The sequence below is a fragment of the Haliotis asinina genome, chromosome 2 (genome assembly GCF_037392515.1).
Source record: "Haliotis asinina isolate JCU_RB_2024 chromosome 2, JCU_Hal_asi_v2, whole genome shotgun sequence".
In the NCBI taxonomy this organism is placed as follows: domain Eukaryota; kingdom Metazoa; phylum Mollusca; class Gastropoda; order Lepetellida; family Haliotidae; genus Haliotis; species Haliotis asinina.
Window position 1 is genome coordinate 58,420,084 of NC_090281.1, and position 23,215 is coordinate 58,443,298.

A 23,215-nucleotide genomic window follows, 5' to 3' on the forward strand; every position below is an offset into this window, starting at 1 on the left:
GAACTTAAAGGCTTAAATCTTCTAATGCTTTTCAAAATCAGGTCATCGTGGTTTGGTTGTAATCGTATATTACACCAGTGTGAAATGCCTAACACTGTTTCGATAATTTCTGTAAACATTTTTCCGGATTAATTTACGAATTTAAAACAGAATTCAAACTGTCAAGGTTTTGATTTTCTCAAGTATGCCTTTAAGGTAATCGGTTCGTCTGGCCTGTGCGAGTTACATAATTAAAGTAAGATAGACACATCCGTTAAACCCAACGTGTTTTTGTAAATTGTCCATTGTCATGATTCGGAGAATGTATCGCCATACCAATGATAATCATAAGATAATTAAGCATTGTTACCGAGTCCGTTACTCGCGATTTACATCCATGCATTGTAGAATTCACTGACTGGCCAAGTACTCAGTAATATCGCAGTTATATGACAGCAGTGTGTAAATTATCGAATCTGGACCTGACAAACCAATGATCAGCAGCACGAGCATCAATCCATGTAATTGGGATCCGATGACATATGTCAACCAGCTTAGCAAGCCTGACCACCCGATCCCGTTAGTCTTGAAATTAATATTCAAGATGACGAATGTTTCTTCGTTTGTTCAGAGATTCACACACACATGTACCAATAATTCATAATCCAATAACAACCAAAAATGATAAGATTGTTAGCAGTGTTAAAAAAGGTCATTTATATGTTTTGTGAAAAAAAGCTAAACAATTTCTCATCGTTTTATGGCTATTATACAGCCTGTTGGGGTTAACTGGCAGGAAATAGATCAATTTTATCAGAAGTCCCGAACTTCCAATATACATCAGAATAGACCTAGAATAATTCTTAAAAAAGCGAAACGTTCTTCGCATTCCTTCAGAACATGTAAAATAGCATCGCTTTCAAGAATGACCTTCAATAGCTTTTACCAAAGTATTCTCGATACGAGTCCGTTTACATTGTAGTGCTGTACAATCTGTGGTTGTCAGAACCGCACTTGGCGGATGATTTCTCTTCGGTGTTGGCACTGATGCTGTCCAAAGTGTGTCCGTCAGGAACCTTGGCACTGACCGAGTATGTTCCTGTTCGGTCTTCCTGCTTGGCAGGTCCCCAGCTGGGAGCTGGTACAAAGGGGTTCCCCTGAGTACACAATAATCGCCATGCCTGAGGGATGCTACAACATTTCATATAAAAGGCATTAACTTGCACCATGTAGGATGTCTTCATCGCCTGGCAAGAAATCATTACGTTCGTCCAACAGAACGCTCCTTATTATGGTAAAGGTTATTTTGGAAACTGTTTCACTCGTCACGGTATGGCTGAAATATCACTATGGGACGTCAGATAATAAACTTACTCACCCAATAAAACGACTTACTTCAAATAGAATGGAACAACATCGTAACTGTGTTGAAATGCTTTCGGTGTTAGAAGCATTGTTTCGAACTTATGGGTCCAAGGTCCTGGGTCCTAGTCTGAAGATCTGTACAACGAAGATGGGGATGACTATAGCAACAAGGGCGACAACCATGCAAGTCTTGGTACTTGGTACGTGGGGTGACACCACATCACTACATACAGTGTATTCAGACTACACAACTGCAATTTACGTTCATGACAAGAATGTATTTTATTGGTATTGGTTTTAAATACACATTTTTTCATCGCAATAGGGATGGAACGAACTGGAGAATTAGACATACGAATTGGCAAATAAATCATAAAAACATGCTGTATAATTTGGGCTTGTCCTGTCGGAGGAGTCGGGCAACTTGGTACATTAGATGCAGGCGTGACAGCATCCACATGGAATTCAATGAAATGAATAATTTCATTGTATTGATAAGGAAACATCCTGATATGGCCAGACGTGTCCTCCACACAGAATTTTATAATGAATATATTCAGTGACGCCATCTCTGTAGTGTTGGTGGAACTCAGGATGGACCTCTGAGTCCAAACCCTAATCATAACATTGAAACGTAAAGATGACCGATTTTAGTAAATGTACACTATAGACTATAAATCAGACCAGTACTACACGTACCTTTCCCAACACATACCATCAGCATATTTCAGAGACACCTTAAAGCAGAGGTCCTTACAGTCCTGTCATACCATCAGTATACTTCAGCGACACCGTAAAGTAGAGGTCCTTACAGTCCTGTCATACCATCAGTATAGTTCAGAGACACCTTAAAGCAGAGCTCCTTACAACCCTGTCATACCATCAGTATAATTCAGAGACACCTTAAAGCAGAGCTCCTTACAGTCCTGTCATACCATCAGCATAACTCAGAGACACCTTAAAGCAGAGCTCCTTACAGTCCTGTCATACCATCAGCATAATTCAGAGACACCTTAAAGCAGAGGTCCTTACAGTCCTGTCATACCATCAGCATATTCAAGAGACATGTTAGTACCCACCCTGGACTACATCCATCATACGTCTGGGACACGTTAAAGCAAGGAGCCTACCGATAGGGTGACAGGAGTCAGGAAGACCCACTTGATGAACCTAACAGGGATTAGAACGGCGACAAAGCGTCATTTTTATATCCTCCATCAGCCGCCGCACAACTGAATAAGGATACAAAAGTTTTTTATAAGGATTATGATTGTTTGTATGTTGATTGTTGATTGTTCGATGTTTAACCCCGAAATATTCCAGTTATGTGACAGCGGGCTGTAATAATGGAGTCAGACTCAATCCAGTGATCAACATCATAACCATCGATCTACGCAATGTGTCAACCAACTAAGGGAGCCTGATCACCGCTTCCCGTTAGTCACCTTTTACGGCAAGCATAGTTGCCTTTTATGGGTCCCGTTTGATAAGTATGTGTTGCTGAAAACCAATTCTAATCCGGATCTTCGCGGGTCATAACAGACTTGAAGTTATTTAATTATATAACGTCATTATTCTTGTGCTACATTTTGCAGTTAATATCTTCTCCGAAAGCGGGATGTTGGTGCAATCCACTTGATTGCATTACAAGGTGACCAACTTACTGAGTTTACTTGCTGTTAAAATCATGCGTCCCGTATCCAGTATCCTCTAACATTAAAGTTAACGAGCTATCATAAATTTACAGTAGCTTGAGATCTAAAATACAACCTATGCTGTCGTTACAGCATAGAATTATGCTTGACGAATGGATCTTGCTTAACAGCACATGCTCTCTTTTAAACATGAACGTCTGGTCAACACCTTTTAACGATGATAAATATAAATGTGCGTGTCATGCAGTCGGAGACATACAATGCAATTCACTTAGATTATGAAAATGCATTCATTTGAATTAAATACTTGATTTACGGTTGGGGTATGAGGGTGATCATGATTTTACGGAGTACCGTGTATATTACGAATGACACCCCTCCCCCTCCTCCACCTAGAATTTATGTACAAAATAAGTAACCCTTGCATGAATTCCCCGGCCCTTCCCATAAATTCTAGGCATACCGTTAAAATATTTGTTGTCCCAGTACAAGTTTACAAAGTACAAAGTTTACCCTGAACAGAATGGGTGACCCACCAGCACCATCGACCCCCCCCCCCCCCAACCCCAACCCCAACCCCAACCCATATCTGGTCTTTAATGTGTATTATAAACACGTACAGGAAAGCCAACATATTGCAAATATCAAGTTGCACATAAATCATCCGTTAAGCAAACATTTCCGCTAAGCTAGATGTGAAAGACTGAACACTCTTGCTCAAATTTTAATGGTAATTCTCACCTTAGATGTTCATGGGCATGTTTGTTTTATGGTCACTGTCAAATAGTGATGTGATTTCTAACTGCTATATGTGATTTTTTTCCGTGTCAACACGTATCATCCGATTTCAGTCCAATGACACAAAGTCCGGTTTACCGGAAAGCTCGTTACTTGGGTCACTTCCACATTCCACTGTGACTTTGTTATCCTCTCACGCTACTCTGCAAAGCCATCCTCGAAATGCACTGTCCATTTTACAGATGTTCCTTTTGTGGATCTCGGGACAGTTTCTTTGACTGTCGTTACAGTGCTTTCAGCTCCTTCCCCATGAAAACACTTTACATTCCTGATGACACGGGTATTCTCTAAATTCTTCAATGGCCGCTTAGGGACCAAGGTACCCTCGATGTTTGTTTATCTTCCCCGAGCACGAAGGGGGTACCTCAACTCATGGTCCCCGAGGGACCAGTGAACAACGTATTTAAACTACTCAAAAAAAAGAGAGAGAAACGCATAGGTAGTATTTTTCCATGTATCTTTTCGAATTTGAATCATTGGTGTCTATGTAATCATCTGGTGAACGCTGTCATTCCCGATTCCCGAGTTTGAATCCATTGTCACTGAGGACAACTCGACAAAACGCACCAAAATCTGTTTTCCTCAATAAATGCAATAAATTGTGAACGGGAAGAAATTCATGCGTTTCCTTTTGCACGCACATTCCATGCATCTTTTCCAATAAAGGTCGGGGCGTTTCAATGCTCTTGCGACAGTTGACAACCTTAAATTTGGTGCTAAAGTCATGCCTAGACTTACCGAGGCTCAGCACAACAATGCGATTGGGCATGTGGAGACTGGTGAGACTCAGTCGGCGATTGCAAGGCAACTGAATGTGTCACAGAGTACCGTAGCAAGACTTTGGCATCGCTACCAGCAGCAAGGGTCGACCCCGTGTGATCACGCCCGCTCTGGACAGGTTTATTGGGCCTCTACATTTGCAGAACAGGTTCACCACAGCATCCTCCACAACATCAGTAGTGCCAGGACTCAGAAAAATTTCTGATCAGACTCTGAGGAACCGCTCGCGTGATGCTGGTATTCGCCAACATCTTCCATGGCCATTGCAAAGGTGGAGAACTGTTATCTTCAGTGATGAGTCTGCGACGTCCCAACGGAAGAGAACGTGTATATGGACGTCGTACAAAACGCTACTCGCCAAATTGTGTACAGGAAGTGGACCGATTTGGCGGTAGAAGTGTCATGGTTTGGGCTCTCCTCTCATGCAGTGGCAGGACAGATCTCATTCAGGTCCAGGGCAATTTGACAGTTCGACGTTACCGTGATGATCATCAGGCCTCATGTCCTTCCTTCCATGAACCGCCAGAACGTCATTTTTCAGCACGATAACGCTCGGCCGCATACAGCAAGAATAACCAGGGATTTCCTTGCCAAGAACAACCTTCAGGTTCTTGATTGGCCCTCACGATCACCGGATCTTAACACTATTGACCATTTGTGGGACGAATTGGATCGTCGTGTGCGACAGCGTGACCCTCAGCCACAGACGTTACCCGATCTGTTTGTGGCCTTGAGGGAAGAGTACCAACTCATCCCAAGGCACTTCATCCGGAATCTGGTCCAGTCTATGGGACGCCGATGCGATGTCAAACAACCATTGATGCTAATGGTGGGCACACAAGATACTGACGGCTCTGCGACCTTGACCTTGGAACACTTGTCATTTGTGACGTACATTTTCTTGCAGCATAGGACCATTAATGTTCATTCATGTTTCCTTCATGACCGTCCTGTATTACTGAACCTTAAATGTATAAATTGATAACAATTTTCAGCTATGCGTTTCTTTTTTTTTTTCTTTTCTTTTTTTGAGTAGTATATCTTACCGAACACTTCAGTGCTAATTTGAACTGCTTGAAGCATGGGTATCTGATCGTACGCTTCAGTCAAAATGTGTGGATCAAACGATTCGAATCTTGCATCTTGCTGTTTTTTCCCGTAGGTATTGTCTTAGTAAAGTCGCCGAGATGTAAGTGTCCTCTTAATATTCACAGGAACTACATTTAAACGTTTTGTAGAAATTTATTCATTGTGAAGAGAGTCAAATCAATAAATGTTGCGGACGACACAAGAAAAAAAAATAGATTTAGAGTTATCTCCCTTCCATCGATTTCCATTCGCAAACCCTCGGTAATTTCCGTGCATCATGCGCCATTTAACGTTATTCGAGATACTGCTACGCAACGGATGAGTTGCGTTTGGCAGCGGGGTGTATTGCAATGCACTTCGCTTATACATGGGGTACAGGGAGACAATGTTGTAGATTACCTCTGGCGGGGTACATTGAAAATAACAGAACAGCGTTCACCCAATCAGGCAGGGACATTTATGTGTGAGGTAAGATAAAATGTGTTGTTTGTGGAGAAGCTGTCTGAGAAGCCATTGCATCGTGTGTACATGGCAGTGTGTGGAACAGAACAGCAATCCAACCGCTCCTTTGCCTGGATAAAGTCGGCTGGTCTCAAATGTGAAACTGAGGGCTTCCTTTTTCAGGACCAGTCACTTCCCTCTCGCAATCGCCAAAATGTGATTCTTAATCAAAATGTGAACATGAAATGTCGACTGTGCAATGAATTCACAGAGACTGTCCAAAACCTTGTCAGTAAATGCCCTTCCTTGGCACAAACAGCATATCTTAAAAGACATGATGACATGGCTCGCTGCTTTTACTATCGTCTCCGTAATGCCTGTTGCTTTGACCCCGAGGTCCATCCATGGTACGACCCTGAACAAAAATGATGCTTTTAAACTATAGGCCCATATACAGCCTGAGACGAATTCCAGCCAACAAACCTGATCTTGTTCTTTTTGATAAAGCCAATAAAATTATTTATATCATAATGATTTAATTTTCTGTCCCTTTTGACAGCAATGTGATGGGCAAGATTCAGTAAAAGCTTGATATTTGGCCTTTGAAATGTCTATTTTGCATCCCAAGTACACTGTCATCAGGCTCCCCATTGTTCTCGGTGCCCTTGGTTTGGTATCTGCTGATATCTTGGCGCAGATCAGGAGAGTGCCCGGGTTCTCCACAGGAAACACAGCCCTTCTGACAATCTGGGTAATGCAGAACGGCCGCAGTGTTGGGTAACCTTCATATTCTCCGGAAAGTTCTTGGTGGGTTCGACTAGGCAGTGACTTCTGGGAGAAGTCCCATTCGCTGTCTGGGCTGCGTGTAGAGGGGGTGAGGGCCCTGAGCTGATGATGAGCCTTATCGGCCTGACTGTGCTAGGATCACCCACTGTGCTGCATATCAATCTTAATCTGTAAAACATTATAATAATGTTCCAAACCTGTTATATCACTGGACGCTTTTATCAGAGGCCAGAATATATTGTATAGTTGTATATTGCATTATATTACACACACATAGCCACACACACAAACACGCCCACATACACACACATACATCTAAAATTAGATATATGTACATATTCACACACACACACACACACACACACACATATGTGTGTGTATATATATATATATATATACATGTGTGTGTGTGTGTGTGTGTGTGTGTGTGTGTATACATTGTATATCTTCTTTAATGGAAAATAATACTTTCCATTATAATAGTTTTTATGAGAGGCCATAATATATTGTATACTTCTACACTGCCTTAAAATACACACACGCGCGCGCGCATATATACACACACACACACACACACACAAGCAGTTTCTGAAATGATAACAGGACACGGATGTTTATATATCCCTTATATATATATATATATATATATATATATATATATATATATATATATATATATATATATATATATATATATCCTTTAATGGAAATTTATCTTTTTCATGATTGTCACAATATGCTTTAATGGCTTGTTCACAAGTAACAACAACGGTTTAAGTCTAGTAGCTTTGTATGAATCAAGTGATGGGCCAGGAGTCAAGTCTGACCATTGCCAATACAGTCAATGTTGATACTCATCTGGAAGTCATTTTGAGATTACCATTACTTAACTGCAGAGACTCTGTTGCTTGTCATATGTAATACATATGACCCTAGATGCAGTCATCATCCACGAATATTACAAATTCCATTTCTTTTAGTGTGAGAAAAGTTTGTTTATTATTATCTGCTCGTAGTGAGGGTTCCTATCACTTGTACAACACGTTGTTAGTTTTCAGTCTCTAGCTGTAGTGTAACTGGTAGGCCAGAACCATATTTGGTACTATCCTCTGTGTTCCTCAAACCATTGCAAGCGCCATTGGTGCCCACGGTGTAGACTTGGTTATCAGCAGGCCTAGCACTGGTCGAGTATCTTCCTGTTCTGTCTTCCAGTTTGGCTGGACCCCAGTTGGGAGTTGGGACAAAAGCCTTCTTCTGAATAGACAATAACCGCTGTGCGTGGGCATTGTTTCTGTGGTATATCAGTTTTAATAAAAAGCGGCGGTAAAATCCTTTCTAAATCCATGTAATAAAAGTAAAAATATTTACATATTCTGACAGTGAATGAGTGAATTTAGTTTTACGTCGCATTCAGCAATATTCCCCTGTTTTATGGTGGTCTGTAAATAATCGACTCTGGACCAGACAACCCAGTGATCAACGCAATAGGCATACAATGACATACATCAACCAAGTCAGCAAGTATGATCACCCGATCCCGCTAATCGCTTTTAACGACAAACAAGGGTCAGCGAAGATCAATGCTAACCCGGATCTTCAACTGTCAGGTCTGAAAGGGTGCCTCATGATGTGAATGAATGTTATCATATATTTAGCACAACCCTCGGGTGTATGTGTTGACATGTTCATATTGCTCCAAACACACCAGTTTGAAGACCTTTTCAGAGAACTTACTGGTCCCAGCTTGTAGGTCTGTACCGCTACAATGAGGAGTATCATAGCAACAGGGGCGACAACCATGCTCCAGCCAATGCCTTGAGCCCACGATGGAAACGTGTAGTCTCCATAGTTGGCAGGATCGTACTGCATAGCTGACACGATTAATACAAACTGAAACAAACATACATTAGGTATATTCCTTTGTATATATAGAATTATACAAAGGGTAAATAGATCGTTGCTCCTACAATGGGAATGAAGGTTCTTGACTGGGCACAAATGTAACCCTTCTCATACACTGTATTGTTGCCCTTAGATAAATACGATGACACTAGATTGGATAGATTTCGAGGTGTGCATGCATGTGATCGAAACCTGCTTAAAGGTGCATTACTCACATGTACTAACAGTGTTGTTAAGTTGTTACACTTAGTGAGTGTTCACTCTTTGTCACCTACTACCTTGGATAAAGAGTCAGACAACTTTGACCGCTGATGCCTTGGATGAACGTTCACTCACTATCTTTAGTGTTCACTCAGTGTCGTTCAGCTGATAGTATGAAGCTGAGACAACTTAGACAGCTTCGGTCAAAATGGCAAACGCACAGGTACAAGTTGAATATACTGATAACCATATAAAGGTGGACAAATACGTCTACAATGGCTTTCAGTTCAGCGTTAAGAACACGCATAAGGACACAGTGTATTGGCGCTGTAGACGTCATACCATGGGTTGTCGCGCGACAGCTACGACACAGAACGCTGCCTTAGTTAAGTCAGACCAGAACCACAACCACCAGAATGACCGCCGTTCTACTGAAGTGACAAAAATCGTCTTTTCTCTGTTTCCACTATCCTATGGATAACTGGAGAATATTATCATGTCAATCGAAACGTCGGACATGCATATCGCACACACCATTATGAATGTAGTTGAATTAACCTTAAAAGTTTTCATATTACATTAAACCAAGCAGGCATTCAATATCATAAATACTTTTAGATATGTTTACAGTGCAAACGTTATGAAAATCCAACCGTGGGGATTAGTTGTGAGGCAAATCATTAATAAGGAGAACGAGATATCGAGAGGACACCAAGATAACTTCTTTGAAGTGTGTTCGCAGAAAAGGCATAATTTTTGCCATATTTAGTACCCGTTACAAGGACAAGCAAAATCAAGTCACATAAAAAAGGATCTTATGGTACATTCTGTTGTACTCCCGTCTCTATCACCCGAAGAAGGGGCAAGAAGTAGCCCAGAAACGTCGTGTTAACCAATAACAAGAAGTTGTCATCCATATACTCGTCTTTTTATATTCACAAACTTCTAACTGCCTCTCAAGAATCCCAATACAGAGATGACTCAGACAAATGAAAATCAATGTCAACTAAAACCGCTGCTCCAATCAAGGTTGAGACAACAAAGGCGACCAACTTGATCCGATCCAGTACAAACCTCTAAACTCTAATTGGGAGATAATAAGTCCTAATTAGGAGATGTTAGGAGATAAAAAATTCAGGCCGTGACACTAGGACGCTTCCGTAATTATTAGTGTTCTAATTTTGGAAAATAAATATATAGATCTGAACAAGCAAGATTTTCTTCAACTATGTATCATATCTGGTGACCTTCTAATCTCTGTCAGAACAATGCCGTTGACGACAGCCGACTTGGTAGTGTGCATCTAGGTGAGGTGTGTCAATATTTCATGACTAACGTATTACTGACGTTCGTCACGTCAGCTAAATCCATGATGGGCTAGCTAGCTGTTGTTATTTCATTAACTCCCTGCTTGACTAACACCGTAGTCATGCGACCTACAGGAATCGGGAAATAGACGACAGTTTGTATTTTTGTATTCACTCTGCCAAGGTTACCCACTACTGTCAATATGTATGGACCATTTCAAGGTTTTCCATGCAAAATCTAATTCCAAAGCATCTAAAGCGTCTGCCAGCGTCTATACCACCTTCTGTGGTGCATTAAATAGCTGATTAAATGTAACTTGACAATTCCCTCTAAAAATACGACAAAGTGATATTGGCAACATACATTGTGTTGTCTACTGGTAGGCAAGTACTAGATGAGCCTGCACAGTGAGCGAGTTTCTGACAAGCAGGCAGAGCAAGTAATCCGAATGAATACACTTGGTTGCTACAGGTAGATTGGCGATTAAGCACGTGCAATACATGCAGACTGTGACATGAAATCAATACCGCTACTGTTTAATACGTGACTCGTAGAGAGATTTAGTTCAGGAAACACCTTCACGACACGATTCGCTCGAGGAAACTGAACTTTTCAATATTTAGACGGCAACCTGTTTCCCATTTGTTTCAAATGTAATGTTCTGGAGGGCGTTCCCAGATATGCAAATTGGAGGTCGTGTCTCATCTAATACTTGTCAAGCAGTATGGTAGCATTTGAAATGACATACACTCTATATCACGAGAATGATTATACACATATACTTATTCATTAACCATTATCGCAGGTTTACAAATATGTTGGATTCATAAAACGATCAGTGCCAAAACTGATCTTCAGCAAATCATCTTGTCGTAAGAGCGAACTAATGTGACTGGGTGGTCGTTCTTACTTACTTGTTTGATGTATACATTTCCACTTGCGGAGATCTATGGTCATCGTCTCCTTGCCGCATGTAACTCTTTTGTGCACATCATTAACGACGTAGATGAAATAAAATGTTCATACACCTATCATCTGTGAATACGTTTGAGTATGTTTAAAGCAATACGTTTCTGTTGCAATAAAATCTTCATCAAATATTCCTCTGCGATAAAGTTGCAAACAAGTTTAGACTAAATCATAGTCGTCGACCTTCTTCAGTTTCATATAATTTGTGCGTGTAAAAGTCAATGTACAGGAAGGTGTAGGTGTGAGAGGATGAACCTGTTGTGGTCCTCAACATGTGGATGTGGAACTGAAATATGTTCCCTAGACCTCTGGACATAGCCGGCATTGACTTACATGTAAACTTGGAATACACTCTGACTATTACGAACAAAAGAAACGAACTGATATGTCGCTTGCTTTATAATGACGTGACTCACTCATCATTCTTCGAAGAGCAAAGAATGACACCAGGAGTGTCAGATTTACAAATTTAACAGCTTTCTCATACGTTGTGGGATTGTAATGATAATCCAACAGTATCTTCGGCATATTTGATATCGTTGATCCTATGTAAAGCATGGAACTGTTACTGTTAAACAGGTATTATGTTATATTTCACTGATCTAAATACAAAGTATATAGTTTTCATGCATACAGTGCCAAAAAAAATAACAAAGCTGAACTATGTAATGAAAACCGATTTGTTGTCAAAACCACATCTCAGTCGGTCATTAGAACTGAACCCCATTTTCTCCATTTCAAGGGGCTGGCTTTTGGACCAACAGTCTGTACCTATAATATTGCAACATTAAACCACACACAAAGAGAAATGAACAGAAACAAATGAAAACGGTTCCAGAACAAAACGCGAGAAATTGGCATTTGAAAACTCTAAAGGTAATGATTTGTTACACGGTCGTTTGCGGCGAGGTACTATGAACATTCTGCCTCATCAGATACGGATTCACCCCTCACCACCTTGCAGATAACCACGTATCAGAACACCCCCCCACCCCCACACCCACCCCTCATAATCGACTTTTTGGTGAACTTATCTCAGAGCAGAATTCACTCACAAGCAGGGTGGCGGGAGTCAGGAAGACCCAATTGACCACCCAGTATGGATTAGGTAGGTGGCCAATCATCATCTTGATGTCCTCCAGGAACTGTTTTACACCTGCACCACAATAAAATAACAAGAAAGGCTTAATTTGGATACAACCCTTCAACAGATATTTCGATACATTTTTACAAATATGGCGCTGATTTATTCATGACGTGCTATCCACTTGTGCACTCAATTTACTGGGTCATTCATGCGTGCGACCGAATATGATGTTCATGTTACCGATGGTATAGCGAAAATGGTATACTGAAGCGATAGTATCTACGTAACCATACATTTACTGTTATACTTCAGTAAAATGACGTAAACATGTTTTCAACAGTATGTTTCAGCATAGTTCATCACTGGTCTCGCATCGCCCAGGTCGATTCTCCAAAACCCTCTCTTACACGAAGCTTTGTCAGCTTCACGATAATCGTAGCTCCAATACCCACGGTGCTGTAAATCCTGTTTGGCCCCGGAGACTACAAATTCAAAGAGTTCGTGCATACCATAGACATACATGAGACAGATGATCTCCGCCAGAACCGCTATCATCAGGTTGTAGCTGCCACAGTACCAGTCCATCAGAGTCAACACATAGATACCACCCTGGAGGATAACATAGACGACATTCAGAGCGACAGACGCGTTGATGAATGCTGCACATGTCCGCATGCACAGAGGTAAGCCGTTTACAGACAGATATTGTACTCAATATTTGGCGACGCGTCTGAATGTCATATTTTTGGAGGTGGTAATTATTGAAAGGGTTTCAAAAATATATACATAAAAAGGAATGAAATAGTATAGGTGAAGCAGAAGTTACAAGTACTAGTATCTGAGGATAACAAAGATCAGTAATAGTAACGCCGACCCTTGTGACCATGGGCAAGCCCAGAAGGAAGCCAAGGAGACAACAGAATCCTGTGAAGGCAGTTTTGTGGCGTCTCAGGAGATGTGGGAAGATGTCACCGATGCCGCTCAATACAGTCTGCACTTGCGCAAACTGTAGAAACATAGAATACGGAAGTTTCAGAATCTGAAACATGACACCGTGATTACTTGAAAGCATCTAGGCTTATGTTGCTTGAATGGATATATTTCTTTCTGCTGATAACTAGATGCTCTGTTCGTGATAAAATACTTGGGCCCAGATATTAGAAGAATTTTACCCAAAGGAAACGACAATGCAAAATGTGAACTTTAACATCACGAAACTACAACAAGGTTCCATATATCTGTTAATATTGGAAGAATTTGAGCCAAGAGACACAGCTTTATGCAAAATGTGAAATGTCTGTAAATAATCGAGTCTGGACCAGGCAATACAGTGATCAACAACATTAGCATCGATCTGCACAATTGGGAACCGATGACGTGTCAACGCAATCAGCGAGCGATCGCGTTAGTCGCCTCTTACAACAAGCACAGGCGCCTTTTATGGCAAGGCCGGGTTGCTAAAGGAATATTCTACCCAAGACCTTCACGGGTCGAACTGATAGTATTAAGTTAAGGTTATTCATAATGTATGCCTTGAGTCTGCCATTCCGTGTCAGTCAAGACAGAAGGTCACTGGTGTTCTTGCTTTACCTGACCACTCATTCCAAGCGTACAAAACATGGAGAAGAACAGTAAGGCCCACAATGCAGACTGTGGTATCTCAGCAATGCCTTCTGGGTAAGCAATGAAAGCTAGACCGGGACCTGAAACCAAATGTCAAACATTCTATTGTGTTTGTTTTGGTGTTAATTTTATTGTCTCGTCATTCTTGAATATGTATTTATGTATCATTAGTAATATCATATATTAATGTGTCATGCTACCAACTGGACTCCGAGTAAAGCAATATGGATACAACGTTTACGACAGATTAGTGTTTTACATGTGTCAGCATGTATGTGCGCGTGTGACTGTGTGTGAGTGTGTGACTGTGGGTGTGTGAGTGAGTGAATGTGTCCTTCTGACCTTGATGTACCACGGTCTCTATGTCCTGGTTAGTGACGTGTGCCATGTAGCCCAGAATAGAGAAGATGGTGAAGCCAGACAGAATACTGCTCACAGAGTTGACGATAGCTACTATAACAGCATCTCTGTAAGAAGAGCTCAAATCTCTCAGTATACCAGATAATAGTTCAAGTTTTACTGATTATGCAAGACTGTTCTAACTGCTTTGTAATATCCGCACCAATTATTCAATATAGGTAATTTGCTGTTTCTTGTCATAAATTCCGGTTTTGAAAACTCTTTAAAACGTTAACATGTTCTCGATTTTGGAAGAATTCAATATGTTGTTCATCCTGACAAATACAAAATATTGCATACGTAATAAAAACAGATCAGTAACTGTCGACAAAGCCTGTCCCGAAATAACATATAAGTGGAAGGAATATTCAGTCAGGCAGTTACTGTGAACAAGTGTCATTTAAGTGGGTATACACAAGCTTCATGCAATAGAAACATCTCTATTTTATACCTGTTGCTGCTGCAGTTAGTCAATGCGTGTTTCTAGTACAAATCATCAAGGTTAAACTTTAAACACACTTCCCATTAATGTTACCAATTTGTTTTACAATACATCAGTTCATGTGTAAACCATACCATTAAACAGTGTGGAATATATTGCAAAATTTAGGTCCAGAACACTGGCTATATTTACACCAGTGAGTCTAAACTGGACTGGGAAGTATGTTTTCATATACGTAAATTTCTGTTTCGGTATAGCTTTTAAACAGGAAATGCATTTCATTTATGAAATTGAACTTAGTTTGAATGTCGTTTTATGGTGACATGTAAAGCCTGGTGACATGTAAATGTATTAAGAACGATGTTTGTTTCATTGCTACTAGTGAGGCTTTAGTGAAGGCTTAAATCTGGCAATATAACCATTGAGGTTGCTTGGACATTTGAAGACCCTAGGGTCAACAGAAAGGTGTATGTAGTCCTATTTAGCGATATTCCAGCATGAGTGACACTAGAAATGGGTCTCACACATTATACCCTTGTGGGGAATCGAACCCGGGTCATCGACTAGACGCTTGAACCACTAGGCTACTAATGAATATGGGTGGAACACGGCCTTCATCTTCCATTCTACTTTAATCCACGATTTTTTCATACTAGCTTTTGAGCTTTGTGAATGCAGAACATAACATATTAAACAGGTAGTTGACGTTGAGGTAATTTATCGCCAGTCAACTCACAGCTCACAGTTGTTGTGGAACTTGTTGTAGCTCGACATAGTCACCACTCCACCATACCCTGCACTTAACGAGAAAAATACCTGAGTAGCTGCATCGCCCCATACCTGCAACAAACCATCAGCCCATCATAAGCAAGGAGTCTTAAAAGCTTATTTCCTTATGCATGGTACAGTTGAACCTGTCTAAACCGGTTCCCATTGTGACTGGTCCGGTTTAGACAATGTGCCGGATTGTACAGCTGGTGATAAATATACAAGGCACTGGCGGGACTGAGATTTTAGGCCAGTGTATACGGCTTGCTGGATAGGACAGATGCCGGTTTTGACAGCTTCCACTGTACTTATATATGATGTTACGTACATTGACATGGAGTAAAACATATTTGCGCAAGCAATGAATCTGTGCATAAGACATATTTACCTTGGAGACAAACTTTATGGATGACAACTTGACCATTATCACGCAGGAACGACACAAGAATCTGTATCAAAACGTCGCTCTCACAAAATAAAGACGTTTTCATCCATACGGTTTGTCGTAACTGTACTTCCCAACTTCTAAAATGTCACTTAGATAAGTAACTACCTTGGCCTCTGTCAGCCTATGGATCTGCGGCGTCACGTAAAAAGCGATGCCCTTCTCGTATCCTGGCAACGTCAGGCCCCTCACCAACAGCACCAGCATGATGACGTAGGGGAAGGTGGCGGTGAAATATAAGGCCTAAGAGAGAAACAACAGAAACAATGCACATGTGTGCACACATCTACAAAGTTAAGTGACAAAACGGCAACAACACAGTGCTAAATACATGAGTGGGTGAGTTTAATTTTACGCAATGTTCCAACTATACATCGGTGGTGGTCTGGCTCGCTGACTTGGTTGACACATGTCAATGTATCTCACTTACATAGATGGATGCTCATGCTGTTGCCTCCCACTGCAATGTTTGGTCCAGACTCGATTATTTTCAGACCGCCGTCATATAGCTGATATATTGCCGAGTGCGGCGTGAAACCAAACTCACTCATTCACTCTGCAGACCTCGTCAAGTCACAGTCCATAAATGAGGAAAATCAGCTACTTTCAAGACTGCCAGCTACTAATACAGATTACATCGCAATCATCAGATTGATGCTCTTGACTTACGTCACAAACACTTCAAGGGACATTACCTTGCCAGATGATTTGATTCCTTTCTTGAGACAGATGAAAAGGAGAATCCAGGTAAGGAACAGACAGAGGGTGTTCCTCAGACTGAGCCCGCCCAAATCCTCAAGCCCATCAGATTCATAGAGCCGAAGTACATAACGTCTAGAATTAAAATATAACCCTTATTATAATCACTGACAGAAAAAGACCCACTAAGCTTCGTGTCAAGTTCAATAAAATTCACTTACACTGAAATACGATACTCCGTGGTTCAGTATATATTCATGAAGATATCTCGATTAGAAGGTATTAAATCATAATTTGAAAATGCATATTTCGTGTAAGGCTTCAAGTCGTTACCTGTTTATCAAGGAATGATACCTAGGAGCGTGGTTTTCTGAAATGTGTACATTGGCCGTTCATCTACAGTGTGCTGACTATACCTATTTTGTTTGATCTAAAAATGCTTTGGGGATGTCTCTATGATATCAGTGTCTTAATATCATGCCTTAATTGTGTTACCATTTGAGACCCAACACTTTGCTCAGCGCAACGTGTGGTCACCATCGACACTGACATTGTCAGTCTAGTTTTATAAAGCACAGAAACCTTTTACCTTTAACACACACAGAGAAACACACACACACAACACACACACACGCGCGCGCGCGCGCGCGCGCGCGCATTCACGCACGCACACGGACACGCACACGCCTACGCACACTAGACTGCAAACTATTTGTTTTGAGATGATTAAAGAATTTGTGGCTAACTTTAAGGAAGAGGAAAAGTAACTCAAGGTATCTTTCATGAAGGGTTGTATGTGCAACGTGTTATGGACAGTCTGGTTGTACCAACAGCTGGATCGAGTTCTTACTCCCAGTACTCTTCACTGGCTGTGGTGTATTTGATGAGGCATCTCTTCGTGATGTCGTTCTGGATCATGGTGGAGTTGAGATCATCAGTGCTGTTGAAGGTAGAGTTGTAGACGTCAGAGATGTTGCTGAGAAGGTTCTGTACACAAGGCTGGTTGTAGAACTCTTCTGTTAACACGTCCATAATGACATTAAACATTACAGCAGAACCGATGTCAGTGAAACTGTAAAGGACTAGCCTTATGAGTACAGCTTCCACTCCTCACACTAAAGATCCGGGTTCGATTTCCCACACGTTTTCAGTATAAGTTGTATGCTTCTCTCGTTGGTAATAAGGTCTGATGCACGCCCTTTTGTACAGCAGTGTTATCCCGAGTCGGTAGGGAAGGCATAAGACTGATACAATACGGAGGGCAATAAGGTCTGATGTACGCCTCTTTGTACAGCAGTGTTATCCCGAGTCGGTAGGGAAGGCATAAGACTGATACAGTACGGAGGGCAATAAGGTCTGATGTACGCCACTTTGTACAGCAGTGTTATCCCGAGTCGGTAGGCCATTTTTACCCCAGGGAGAGGTATACAAGGTATTTATCTTACCGCCATGTCAAATTTACAAAATATCATTTTATTTTGAAGATATCTACCGACTTCGTGACATGCAAACAAAATGACGCCTGCCACTCTTCTGGATTTTTAAAACAAGTACATATTCTGACAAGATTAACACTGCTATAAAAATTGTTAATTCTGTATATGTTGAGTGTGAAAATACAAAACAGCAATGCGGCCATTCCCTTTGCAAATATGTTTCAGCGTTGAAAGTTGCTCTTCCTTTAGCTCAAAGTGTATGTTTCAATTGTGCTTTGTATAATTTAGCGTACTTTCCATGTTCAACGGTTAGGCCATTTTCATTTTTGGAAATGCGTTTTACTACGCGCGATTTGATTCTTGGCAATAATGGCGTACGAGATGGGTACAGGTCTTCTTGTAGCTCATGGAAAGAAACGAGTAGTTACGAATGGTGGGAGGAGTGACAACGTTTCAGTTTCAACGTTTATTGACCAATAAAATTAAAGTGTTTTACATGACGGTAAGACAATGAAGGAATCTCAGTTATTCAATAATGCTTGAAGTTGAGGAGAGTCACACTCATTCCACCTAATTCTCAAACCTAACTCTGTTATGATTTTGGCTACGTTTGTAAAATGAATCTTAGAGATATTACCAAACAAAGTCGTTGTTCTGATTGCCTCGTCCATTGGCGTTAGTGAAGGGAAAGGCTCCGACCTACAGGAATTAGTGTTCCAGGGATTGCCACACGACCCCCAGGGTACAGTGTCGTCAAGGTTGACGAAGCTGACAAACACGTAGTAGATAGCGTACATGACAACCATGTTGTAGTAAACCACAAGGATAGACATGGTGATCACCATAGCCAATCCGATACCTGGAATACATCAGGAGAGTGAATGAGTCTAGTTTTGCACGGCACTTAGCAATATTCCAGCTTGTGGAGGTCTTAAAATATCCTGGACCAGACAATCCAGTGACCAATAAATTAGGCAAGTCTCGAGAATATAAGCTTTGTGTATGAGATCCTGAGATGAGAACATTTGCCTGATTATGTAGTCATGTTTTTTTATTTGTTTCTTTCAATCGATTATATAACATGCTGTCGTCTCAAGAAGTCTTTTCGAATGTCGGATGCATATTTTTTCGTGAACGCCCTGTGAAGTTAATTATTTTCAGTGATCCATTCATGCAGATTTGAATTCGAAACAGCTGACAGCACCGATAAGGTGACCGACCGGACTCTTACCATGGAATGCTGGGCTGACCTTCCACACAGTGATCGTTCCTTCTGAGGCGAACTGACCGAGGGCCATCTCCAGGAACATTATTGGTAGGCCGATCACCAACATCATAATAAAGTAGGGAATCAGGAACGTGGCTGCAACAAAAGAATAAATTGTTGTTCTGTCAATAAACTAGAGACACGTCAATAAACAAGAGCCCCGTCACCAAAACATAAACGACTGTAAATTGTCAAAATAACTCAGTCTGTCAGTCTGTTTGAAAATAGCGAAAAACACATCTCTCGAAAACAACATGTGTATTCCCGGAGAACACTTGCACTTGCGTTTCGTATTTTGTGGAAAAAAACCTCAGTAACCAGGTTTATTCTCTGACATAATTTTAAGCGATTGACAACCAGCAACATGCCTCGTTTAACACCAGAGCAGAGGAAGACTGCTGCATGTCGCTATGTTACAGATGGAACAGACACAACAGCATGTGGCTAGGACCACCGTCAGAAGACATGTCACACGACGGACTCACAGTACAGCAGACATGCCAAAGAGTGGTACATTGAAGGTCACTACCCGCAAGTAGGACCGGTATTTACGGGTGTTTCACTTGAGGAAACTCTAGGTCACTGTGACGTCATCAAAAGCCATCAGCATTGGACATCCAGTCAGCAGACAGTCTGTGACCAGACGACTCTGCATTCATGATCTCCGTGCCAATAGACCTTCCAAGGGCATGACGTTGACGTGTCAATGCCGACGTGCCAGACTGGGATGAAACAGGACTGTGGCAGCAGCGGAACTGGCGAAGAGTTCCAGCTCATCAAGATCCCGTCCCCAATATTGAGCACCGTTGGGAATAACTGGGATGTCATATTCGGAAACGCCAAAATCAGCTTTGACGGGGAATGCTTTGGCAGCTGCCCTGCTAAAGGAATGGCTTCGGATCCCTAATCAAGACGTCAGAAGACTCACCTACTGGGTTCGACGTCGGGTTCGGTCCTGCATCAATACTGAACGATATGTGCTGCCTATGGCCAGAAAGTTGTACAAGCTCCCAACAGAATCTGCATTGGTGATCGAGTACTGGATAATGCACCGCAGTGTCAGACATGTGATATTCGATCACGAGCCGCGTCGTTTTTCTTCTTGTTATCCATTAAATACTGTTGCTGAATGATTGCTATTTACAATAAAACTCTAATGTTACCATATTTTTCTTATGCTTGTTTCAGACCAGAAATATATTTGGTGGCGTTCCTTTTGGACGCTAGTTCAGTTCCCATCGCAGACAAATATCCATTGTTGGTTCTCTAATCCATGCTTTGTATATACACCTTTTACAGATAAATTTGATTCATAACATTCAGTGAAGATCAGGTGAAGTGAATCATATAGATGTTGTTTTGTAATGGACGCATTAACGATATTCAGTAACGCCAGAGAGGCCCGTGAAGGTCCGGGGTATAAAAGGCTTGCCATAAGATGCTTGTCGTAAGAGGCGATTAACGGGATCGGGTGGCCAGGCTCTCTGACCTGATTGACACCTCGTTTCCCAATTACGCAAATCGATGCTCATGGTGATGATCACTGGATTGTCTGGACCAGACTCGATTATTGACAGACCGCCGTCATATTGCTTGAATATTGCTGAGTGCGGCGTAAAACTGAACTCACCCACTCACTAAGTAACGCTGGAGAACTATCCTGATAATTCCAGAGTACGTCCTACCTCCTCCATTTCTGTAGCAGAGATAAGGAAACCTCCAGACGGTTCCAAGGCTGGCTCCGTAGCCGAAACAGGACAGCAGGAACTGGACCTTGTTTCCCCAGGACCCCCTGGCATAATCCTGAAGTGATCAGTAGACACACATTGTTGTTAATAAACAACATATTATATTATAAACACTATCATCTGAAATGAAATAAATGTATAATATAACATCTAACACTAACACTCTAGTACTGAACATTATGTTCAGGTGCATTTTTGCAGTATGTTTATGTCCTTACATAAATTGTGTATCATGGTGATTAAGTGAGTTGAGTTTTACGTCGCACTCAGCAATATTCCAGCTATGTAGTGGAGGTCTGTAAATAATTTAATCTGGACCAGACAATCAAGTGATCAGCAACATGAGCATCGATCTGCACAACTGGGAACCGATTACATGTGTCAGCCATGTCAGCGAGACTGACCACCCAATCCTGTTAGTCGCCTCTTACAACAAGCATAGTAGCCTTTTATGGCAAGCATGGGTTGCTGAAGGCGACTTCTACCCTGGACCTTCACGGATCGAATATCATGATGAATACACGTGACGGAGGGTGATTTCAAAACGAATAAGATTCTGCTAATAGCAAGGCAGTCTGTAGCCAATATTATTACAGCTTTATCAAACTGACACGGAAGTAGTTATTCAAGAGCTATATGAGTCTCCAAAGGCAAATGATTTCAACTATGACAAATAGTACAACTAATTTACACGTTGATCATTGTACAGTACACATATTATAAAATCTAACCACGATTAACGAAGTGATGAGGATTTCATAGTCGAACATTTTACAGAACAGATTACAAATAACGGGACACCCAACTCGCTAAAATATATATCCGTTATATCTGGTGTAACAATAACCGCAAATAGTTTCACGTCAGCGGATCAGCGTTGAATAATAATACATCAGTCATTGACACAGTGTGTTGAAGTTAAACGACAGAAATATAAACATAAAAATATGTGTATCTTTAGCAAAACAAAGCCCGTGAACATACAAGTAAAATTAGATCACGTCATGCCCTACTTCTCTGGTGATCACAAAACAATCGGTTTATACTATTTGCATAACTTTTATCTTGAAAAAAATAGCTCCCATCCATACAAAATCAGCAACCCCAAGACAAACGTACGAATAAGGTTCCAGACATCTATCATCCCAGTCCAGGATATTTCTACGAAGAAGAATAGTGCAGTGTACGTACATTGCGTTTATATTGCTGACGCAGGGTACAGATGTAACTTCTTTCAGTTGAGTACCATCCAGGCACCATCATTAGTCAAGAAAACATGCGTTTTCAGTGTGTATAGAGTCAGAATATTACAACTGGCAAGCATTAGTCAGGGCCTTAAAAAATCACGATATGGCAGCATAAGTGTTTGTTAAAAGCGAAATCGTGGTGAGTAGAACGGACATGTGGTCGACGTGAATGATGGTTAATGTCTTGGACAGCTGTAACTGAACATTGCTCCGACACGACACGGGACAGTTCGGGTTAGAATTGATCTTCAACGTCCAGTGCTTGTCGTAAGAGGCGACTTACAGGGATGGTGTGGTCAGACTCGCTGACTTGGTTGACACATGTCATCGTATCTCAGGAGATGACGTATAAGTGCTGACAAAATGTTTCATTCATTAATTGATTTATGTGCGGTGCTGTCCATTTTCTCTCGCAAACCTGGCCGTCCCTTTCTTTGCACTTGTTAAACAACTTTGTGTGTTTTGGGGTCAAATATTCTGCAAACACATAACAGAGTTGATACGTGATACGATGTTTTCATTATGATCAGTGTTTCATTGAATATTAATTTTTATTTTGTTTTTGAGACAGATTGCAATTCATCGGTCCGCTTTTGGGCTGAATAGACTATAACAGTGCAGTTTGCTCAGCTTGACCAAGAGAATACTATTGCATTGCGTGACCGTGTCACAAGTCGTTGGGTCTATTATTGTTAAGGGGTGCGTCAGGTGATTGTCAAAGTGTCCGAACAGCCGAGACAAGGTCGCCGTTTGACATCTCAATGTCGAAACATCGTCAGCA

At 41.3% G+C, this 23,215-nt stretch overlaps 1 protein-coding gene across 1 annotated transcript; it reads right to left on the bottom strand.

Moving 5' to 3' along the window:
- Positions 1 to 950: 950 nt before the first annotated feature.
- Positions 951 to 22,762, bottom strand: LOC137271914 (sodium- and chloride-dependent glycine transporter 2-like). Its single transcript, XM_067804298.1, has 15 exons — positions 22,718 to 22,762; positions 21,125 to 21,242; positions 19,404 to 19,535; positions 18,810 to 19,031; positions 17,587 to 17,752; positions 16,733 to 16,871; positions 16,146 to 16,280; positions 15,561 to 15,664; positions 14,326 to 14,450; positions 13,951 to 14,063; positions 13,235 to 13,366; positions 12,870 to 12,969; positions 12,329 to 12,429; positions 8,628 to 8,783; positions 951 to 1,136 (listed from the first exon to the last, which is right to left on the bottom strand). Exons 1-15 carry the CDS (start codon positions 22,760 to 22,762, stop codon positions 951 to 953), a joined length of 1,974 nt encoding a protein of 657 aa, XP_067660399.1.
- Between the last annotated feature and the right edge of the window lie 453 nt (positions 22,763 to 23,215).

Bases quoted from the DNA above. Each gene is read 5' to 3' on its own strand.
- LOC137271914 (XM_067804298.1), bottom strand. From the start codon at position 22,762: ATGACATGTGTCAACCAAGTCAGCGAGTCTGACCACACCATCCCT. The intron at 16,281-16,732 runs GTAATGTCCCTT...TTTCTCTCTTAG, and splicing joins GAATCAAATCATCTGGCAAG to GCCTTATATTTCACCGCCAC. The intron at 12,430-12,869 runs GTATGCACGAAC...ATTGTGGTGCAG, and splicing joins CTGTCTCATGTATGTCTATG to GTGTAAAACAGTTCCTGGAG.